Source organism: Scyliorhinus canicula, chromosome 20, assembly GCF_902713615.1.
Source record: "Scyliorhinus canicula chromosome 20, sScyCan1.1, whole genome shotgun sequence".
Taxonomy (NCBI): domain Eukaryota; kingdom Metazoa; phylum Chordata; class Chondrichthyes; order Carcharhiniformes; family Scyliorhinidae; genus Scyliorhinus; species Scyliorhinus canicula.
In genome coordinates, this window is record NC_052165.1 from 96,750,689 (window position 1) to 96,759,304 (window position 8,616).

Consider the following 8,616-nt stretch of genomic DNA (forward strand, 5'->3'; position numbering starts at 1 on the left):
ATGGCAATAGCTGAACCATCCACCTTGGTGGCCGCTGAGTTCGTCACTGACACTCCATCACGTGCCCGCGTGGGCTAGCTGTGGGAGGGGGTGGGGGGCAGGGACTGCACACCCGGCACCGAAGTTTCACCGCTCGTCAACCCCAGCGACACTCAATCACCATCACAAATCCTGTGGCTGTGGAACAATCACACGGTATTACAAGTAAGGTGGAACAGTGCTTTTAATGTTTACAATTATTTACAGGTGCCCTAGCCCCTACAACTAAACTGTGCCCTTCACCCGTGCCAACTTACTCAGTGTCTATCTTAGTTGCCTTACGGGCCCTACCACTACGTCTAAGTGACTCCCCAGATGATACAGCAGGAGTGGAAGAGGATTGCTGCGAATCGTCCCCCTCGACTCGTTTCTCCTTGGCTAAGCGTTTCCTGGGGCGACCCGGCCTTGATGGGCCAGGCTGCTCTGCGGGCGTCTCGGGTGACATTGTGTCACCCTGCTCTGCCTGCTGCCCACCCGATGCACCAGGGAAGGGATGGGGGGAGGCCGAGAATTCCGGGACGTCCCGTGATGGACTTACTGGGACAGGCCCCGAAACCTCCTCCTCCCTGGTGAGCCCCCGGGCCTCACTTTGGGACAGTGGTGCGAGCGGGGAGGTGCCCCGTCGCACCACCGACACCTGGTGCTGCCAGTCCTGGAGGCCTGCAATGGTATCCACCAGGATCCGAAGGTTTGCAGAGACGGAGTCCAGGGAGTTAGACATTCCCGCCAGGGACTGTGCGACCTCAACCTGTGAGTGCACGACGCCATCCAGCACATGTGTCAGGCGGTTGATGCTCTCAGCGACTGACTGCTGCGACTGGCCAATGACCTGGTGAGACTGGGCCAAGGCCTGCAGGGCGCCGGCAATGTCGTGTTGCCTCTGGCACATTGCTGCCTGAGAGAGGGCAACCCTGTCCAGGGCCGAGGATGACGCGTGCACATTAACCCCAATGCCTTGCATCACCTGACCCATTGCCTCCACCGCGGATGCCACCCGTGCGGTGTCGGACTGGGTCTCTGCCATGAGCGGCACCACTCCCTGCTCGTAGACGCGGTTCGACTCCTCTAACAGCGTCTGCAGAGTCTGGAAGGAAGCCCTCATCCCGTCGTTGTTTCCCTGGGTTTCTTGAGGCATCGGCTGTGCGGGTGGGTTGAGAAACTCCAGGAACTCCGAAAACGTCTGGGAGCCAGCTGCATCCTGGGCCTGGTCTGGCCTCCGCGAGTCCGGGCCCTCAGTTGCTCCGACCTCCACCTGCTGTACCTGCTCAGCTGTGATGTGCAAACCAGACTGTGACCCAGGAGACTCATCACTAAATAGGCCCGCCGGGGTGAGTGTCTCTGGGATGATGGATGTTGTGGGAGAAAGCAGTTCCGCAAGCCCGATGTTTTCGCAATTTAGCCCCTCCTCAATGGTGTGGGGCCGCTCAGAGTCCAGAGGGTTATCCCTGGCCATTTCCGGGGGTTGTGTTCTCGCCACCCTCTGGGCGTCCTGATCCGCAGATTGGGTTGGGGAGGATGGGGCTCCCCGCTGATCGGGCACCCTCTGTCATGCGGCCCTGGATGAGGTGGCGGCAGATGCCTGTGTCCGTCTGCAGCCAGACGGCCCTGGTCGTTCGGCATCACGTCCTAGGGAAGAGAATGAGACGCGTTATTTAGATTTGCTTGGCAGGCCGCTGGACGGGCCCAGTGGGCAGCGTGTGAAGGGACATAGGATGGGGGAGGTGACCAAGTGGGCAAGGTGTGTGAAGGGACAGAGGATGGGGGAGGTATCCCAGTGGGCATGGTGTGTGAAGGGACAGAGGATGGGGGAGGTGTCCCACTGGGCAGGGTGTGTAAAGGGACAGAGGATGGGGGGGGGGTGTCCCAGTGGGCAGGGTGTGAAGGGACAGAGGATGGGGGAGGTGTCCCAGTGGACAGGGTGTGTGAAGGGACAGAGGATGGGGGAGGTATCCCAGTGGGCAGGGTGTGTGAAGGGACAGAGGATGAGGGGGGTGAGTGTTTGTCAGGGAGGGTTGTCTCACTTGTTGCAGCTTCGCCAACCTCGCATAGCGCGACATCCCGGGTGGCAGACCCCCCAACAAGGTCCAGTGCCCTCTGCTCAAAGTTGGTGAGGGGGTGCAGGTTGGGTGAACCCCCTCCAGTCTTGTGCCGCTCACGGTTGTTGTGAGCGGTCTTGGCCTGTTGGGGGAGGGTACATAGGTAGATCATTACAATACGGCAGGTATCAGCAGTCCGTTCAGATACTGGCACAGTTTGGGGGTCAAGTTGTCATAAGACGATTGCATCTCTCCACGGGGCCAAAGCGCTGGGTCTGTGACAACTTTGTGAACCACCCTCAAATAACTCTGCCCCAATCCCCCTCCACCACCCCCGTGCCAGGGGGGAGGTGGGTGATTAAGTAAAGGGGGGGAGGGATGGTTGTGACCAGGGGGCACCTTCTTGGCACTTACCCTGGCAGCCCTGGTGAGGTTGTGAAGCTTTTTCCGGCACTGCTCTGCAGAGCGAGGTGTCTGCCCCACAGCACTGACGGCAGCAGCCACCTCACGCCAAGCCTGGCGCACCGCGCTGGCAGGTTGGCGATGCCCTCTCCGTGGGCGGATGATGCCCCTCCTCTGCGCGACAGAATCGAGCAGCGTCTCGACATCGGCCTCCACAAAACGAGGTGCAGCTCTCCTGGGCTCCGACATCATGGCCTACAGATTCTGTGCTCGCCCGCGCCTTTTTAAGGCGTCGGGTGGCGTCACGTGGGCGTGATCGTGTTGTCGCCGCGTTCCGTCGTCATCGCGCACGTGATTGACGCGGCCTCATTACTAGCCCAGTTCCCGGAAGTGAATACGTCGGGAAATAGACCTTTCCCGACCGTCGTAAAACGCGCCCGTTTTTACGACAATTTCACGATTTTTCGCGGGTGCGGAGAATCACACCCCCGATCTTTTGTGGGCGCTGTGACTCCGTTTATGACCATTTAATGCCAGCTTACATCTGATTCACCTTTTCGCTTTCACTGGCATCCTATTTGCGAGGCAGACCTCATTTGATCAGCATTACTCTGGTGCCCGGCTCTGTCACGTGCCGGCGGATCTCTGATATCTCCCTAAAGATGTTCAATTCTCCAGCCACTTTCATTCGAGTCCTACCGCGGTCACATATTTCTCCTTATTAGCTGATTTATTTTTATTATACTGCTGTTCCCAAAGGCACCGTGTTCCAGTCTCGTACACACTAAATATTAGGGCTGCTAGAAAGTGTTATTTTAATCAATGTATGGAGCAATTAACGTAAACGGGTATTTCAGCATTCTCTTCAACTCTTCTCTGAACTTCGGCTGAGTCACCACATAAATAAAAGTGTTTGTGCAGCAGCTTAAATTCCGCAGCATATATGCAACTGACTGAAAGGTATGATATTCACGAAAGTCTAAAAGGGGTTTTAGCACATTCAGCAAATGTAAAACGTATGATGACCACATTATTATGAAGCTGATGGATATGGAGAAGAGTAAAATAACAGTTGTTTTTCTGCTCTCGATCTCTGGATCTATCTCTTTATCTCCTTTTTTCTGACCCTTGAATGAGTTACGAGCTCGGCTGACCATTAATATGCGCCTGAATATCAGAGCGTTGAGGATCAGAATTAAAGCAATTGGGATCATTGGGGTCAACGCCATTGATAATACAGCAAAGCTCCGCCATCTAATGTCAGTGAAATAGTCGTTCTTAAGATAACAGGCCCATGGCAGATTGTCGATTATTTTCCCATGTTTAAATTGAAAGTACACGGGAACATTTTTTAAACAGAAAATAATGGTGGTTGTTGCAAGAACTATAACAGCAGTTTTATTGGTGCAATAAGTAGCTTTCAGCTTATGGGAACAAATGGCGACAAATCGATCAAAGGTGAACATGACAGTGAACCAGACAGAAAGGTCTACGGCTGCTTCTCGAAGAGCATGGATAACACTACACACAGGGGTCAATTTCAGGAAAGACTTTGGATAATAATAGAAACGTAACTGCCACAATCCGATCTCAATGATAATGAACATCAGATCTCCGGATGCCATAGCCAACAGGTAGCGAGTGCTGCAGCTGGAAAGGCCGCACTTTCCCCGGAGAAGGACCAGTATCGTCAATAAATTAACTGTGGAGAGAAGGAAACACAACATAGTAATTACATAATATCTATTTAATATATTCTTTCATGGTGTTCGTGCGGCCTGATTAAGACACCGCGTGTTGTAAACGTCCAGTTTCCATTGAGAAGGTAAATGAAAACAGCTTTCTTGAACTGAGAAAAAGGGGAAAGCGGTGGAGAGAGCGGGACTCACAGATAAAATGTGAACCTGGTAACACTGGAACGATGTAAGCAGATTGATTGTTAAGTACTTGTTACTTGGGAGTCATCTTCTTACTTGGTAAAAGGAAATGCTTAATATCCATTGACGGCAACTCTGTCATCTATCTCCAAGTATAAAACATGGTTTCCCCTATTACTTCCCATTCCACCGTTTACAATTTCGATGCCAATCTAATACATAGAGATCCCTTTTATTTCGCAGTTTTTATTTTATCATGCTATCTCGCTAACTTTCGTATTTAAGACCATAAGATATATGAGCAGAATTAGGCCACTTGGCCCATCGAGTATTTCCGCCATTCAACCATGGCTGATATTTTCTAATCCCCATTCTTCTGCCATCTCCTCATAACCCTTGACCCCTTGTTAATCAAGAACCTATCTATCTCTTTCTTAAAGACATTCAGTGATTTGCCCCCCGTAGTCTTCTGCGGCAAAGAGTTCGACAGATTCATCCCCCTCTGGCGTTTTTTTTATAACTTCTCTGAAACGTCCATATTCGGCCTGATTGTCGTTTTATCCTTCTACCTCTGCTATCGGCCTATCTTTTCTTATCGAACTTAATTCCTGTCTATTGCGTTATTCAATGAGCTATTGAATTGGTTGTGTGAACTCTCTTTTCTGGGAAAACACTGTGTCCCAACATGACTGTGAACCATCCTCCACGTACGACTTCTACTAACAACCGTTGATTTCACTTTATCTCATAAACAACGCAAATGCATAAATATTACGAATCGTAAGTTAGGACGATAAGTGTTATTCAGTTATTGGTCAATACTAATAAACCGCAACCATATTAAAACATGTTTTCAAATAAATAGACTGACATATGGAAGCAATAATGCAAGAAATATGAATAATTAACTGAAGTACAATAACAGAAAAAGCTCACCATAATTTCGGGCCTGTCTCTCAGCAAAGTTCTTAATCAGCAATTTAACTCACGGCATTCCTGCGATAACAACAATCGTTTTATTTTCAAACTATCCTTGACCTCCTCTGGGCGTTCTCCCCGCACTTTACACGGAAATGAATGGCCTGTTACCGGGTCTCGATCTATTCGCTCCATAATAGGTATCTCCGTGACCGGTTCTCCCGCCCCCGCTCTGCCCTGGCATTGTAAGGTCCCGATCAATACGCCTGCTCCTCGGGAGGTCTCTCACTGCGCTCTGCAAATTCATCTCAGTACACTCACACCAACGACAATGTCATAATGGTCAAATAATCAGTTTCCATTCTGAGGATGGAGATCAATAAATATCGACGAGGACCCCGGGGATAACTCTGTTTCTCTTCTTTCGAAGATAGCACAATAGCTTCACAGCTCCAGGGTCCCAGGTTCGATTCCGGCTTGGGTCACTGTCTATGCGGAGTCTGCACATTCTCCCCGTGTGTGCGTGGGTTTCCTCGGGGTGCTCCAGTTTCCTCCCACAGTCCAAAGATATGTAGGTTAGGTGGATTGGCCATGATAAATTGCCAACGTCTCCTAAATTGCCCTTCGTGTTGGGAGGGGTTACTGGGTTATGGGGATAGGGTGGCGGTGTTGACATTGAGTGGGGTGCTCATTCGGGAGCCGGTGCGGACTCGATGGGCCGAGTGGCCTCGTTCTGCACTGTAAACTCTATGAACGGGGACACTGGATATTTTACATCCATCCAGCAGATACAAGAGGCATTGGTTTAGTGTCTCGGCTGAATCACGGCAACTCCAGTATGGCACCAGTGGGTCAGGGTCAGCATTAGGATGTCATCCTTATATCACTGCGCGAAATATGGAAGGTGAAAATTCTAGATTAGATACTCAAATGAGCTGTGAGGAGTCGTGTACAGGCGAACGTAAACAGGGAAAGTTTGATCTCTGGTCGAGTGGAGAGTGGAGGGATATGATATAAAACAGGATGATGAGAAAATATACATTGAAACTGGCTATTCATGGAAGAAGTTGAACATTTTTATTTCATTCTAGACTTGTGTTTATTGTGATCATTTCGTGTCCGGGACAAATGTCTGTATGTTAACAGACCAATATGTATGTTCCTCAGCTCTGTGTACCCCCTTGCAGGGACATAACGCACAGAGCTGGGGGTAGCGAATGCTGCAGAGGTCTGATGTAGAGACTCTAAGTGAGCTATGTAATACGTTACTTTAATGCGATAGATATAACTGATAACCTAATAACCATGCTTGGTAACAACAAAGAATGAAACTCAAGTGTGTAGAAGTCGCAGTTTGTGAAGATAATTCTGGGCAGGGTATTCACCAGCAGCACAACATCTTTAAAGATAGTTCACTTTGCAAAAGAATGAATAAGGATTCAAAGGATTGACATAAGATTACATTATTCAGCGAATGTTAACATAAATTAATTTCTTAACCACCTGCACTTTGTGGGTACAATTCAAATAAAAAAGTATAATCGCAACCAATTAGACTTTGGAGACATATTACATAATATCTTCCACCGACAGAGAATGTCCTGCCCTTTCGTACCGATTACAGACAGGCATGTCAGAAATGGGAAAAAAGCGGGCGCCCATAATCAATCTGAAACAATGCTTTCAAGGAGTTTTACACCGCACTCAGAGATCACAGTGAAGGCTGACTCGAGTTATTCCTCGCATGAAAGATTCATGCCATGGGGGAGATTTGAAGATTATCGCCGTATCTATTGTAATTTTGAATAATGCCTGGTGATATTTCTGATAGGCAGAATACCTTGAGAGCATAAAATATCACTTGCTTCGGTGCTGGCAATGCTGTCCTCGGCGATGTTACAGTATTCCAATACAGCCCAACATTAACGACAGGACGTCACTCGTCTTCTGCGTCGCCAGTTTACAGCTTTCGGGACACAACATTGAGTTCAACAATTTCAGAACATATATTCAATCCTCCATTTTGATTTATTTCCCCCTCGTTCCAGTCTCTATCATGTTCTAATATTTTGCTTTCAGACAGGGATATCCCATTTGCTACTATTAACACATTATTCTACTTTGATCAAAGCTTAAGTCTTTAATGTCATAATCACCATGAACGTTATCCTTTGTTCCAATGCGTATTTGTCAGTTCATCTACTCTGCCCCCGATATCCCTCTAATCTTATATTCCGCACCCGATTCCCCCTTTATTCAACAGAATTACTCCAATCACATGTCTATGTATCTCTTATCCTGACACTAATATGTAACTGGAATGTTAAGACTTTTCTCTCTTCATAGACGCTGCCAGATTCGTTGCGATATTCTGCCATTTGATGTTTCCTGGCTAGTTTTGCAGCATCAGGACTATTTTACATTATGTTTTTTTTCGATTTTGATGGGCATTTGAAAGTTCCAGTTGCAGGATTACTTTTCCTCTTGTGAGGGAGACAATTGCAGGCAACGGTTTAAATAAAGTAACTGTCGTTTTATTCAGGTCGTATCATTTATTATCACCGAAAGCCTCTTGTGTGTAGATTCTGTGCCCAGGATTTCACTGGAGATTGTGTGATTCAATTAATTAAATGCTGATTTGAAAATATATTTTCTTGTAGACAAAATGCAGATAACGCAATTCATACATAATCACGATGGCCAGGAGCTCCGCTCAAGTTAGTGACAATCTAACATAGCCTGTCAAAAGGCAATATTATCATCCTAACTCAGACTAATGTCTGACTCAACAATATCCACTGTGCAACGTAAACACATCGCTTTTTAATTGATCGAGACTCTGGCGGCAGATTCGTTTTTTTCGTGCCGGTTATAAACTATGCAGGCAATGTGGAAGATATCACCAGTATTTATATACTAGTCAGAACTAGATCAGTAAGTTACACATTACACAGAATGTGGCGTATTAAACAGACTGAAACCAGATACAAGCTGATACACAGATTCACACAACCTCAATGTTTTTATTGACTTACCAGGAACACCAACGACTGCGAGGATCAAATAGAAATTTTTCTTGACCATATGTACGGGATGATGCATTGTTCTGAGGTGCGTTCTATCTCTGTGTACTGTAGAAAATGTGCCGGACTTAAACGGTGAGGAGATGTTATCAAAGCCCTTTTATTTTATACTCTACAAAATCTCCACTGGGTATTGAAGTTACAATAATAATCAGCATTTCTTTTCAATATTTGAAAAATCAGATTACGCCAGCTGTGTTAATTCCCTCTTGATCTGGACTATATTTAGCTCTGCTTTTAAATTGGAAAGACAATTCCACA

General features: G+C 47.5%; 1 protein-coding gene across 1 annotated transcript; it reads right to left on the bottom strand.

Moving 5' to 3' along the window:
- Positions 1-3,292: 3,292 nt before the first annotated feature.
- Positions 3,293-8,356, bottom strand: LOC119954821 (probable G-protein coupled receptor 139). Its single transcript, XM_038780363.1, has 2 exons — positions 8,308-8,356; positions 3,293-4,179 (listed from the first exon to the last, which is right to left on the bottom strand). The coding sequence occupies exons 1-2, from the start codon at positions 8,354-8,356 to the stop codon at positions 3,293-3,295; spliced, it is 936 nt and encodes a 311-aa protein (XP_038636291.1).
- Between the last annotated feature and the right edge of the window lie 260 nt (positions 8,357-8,616).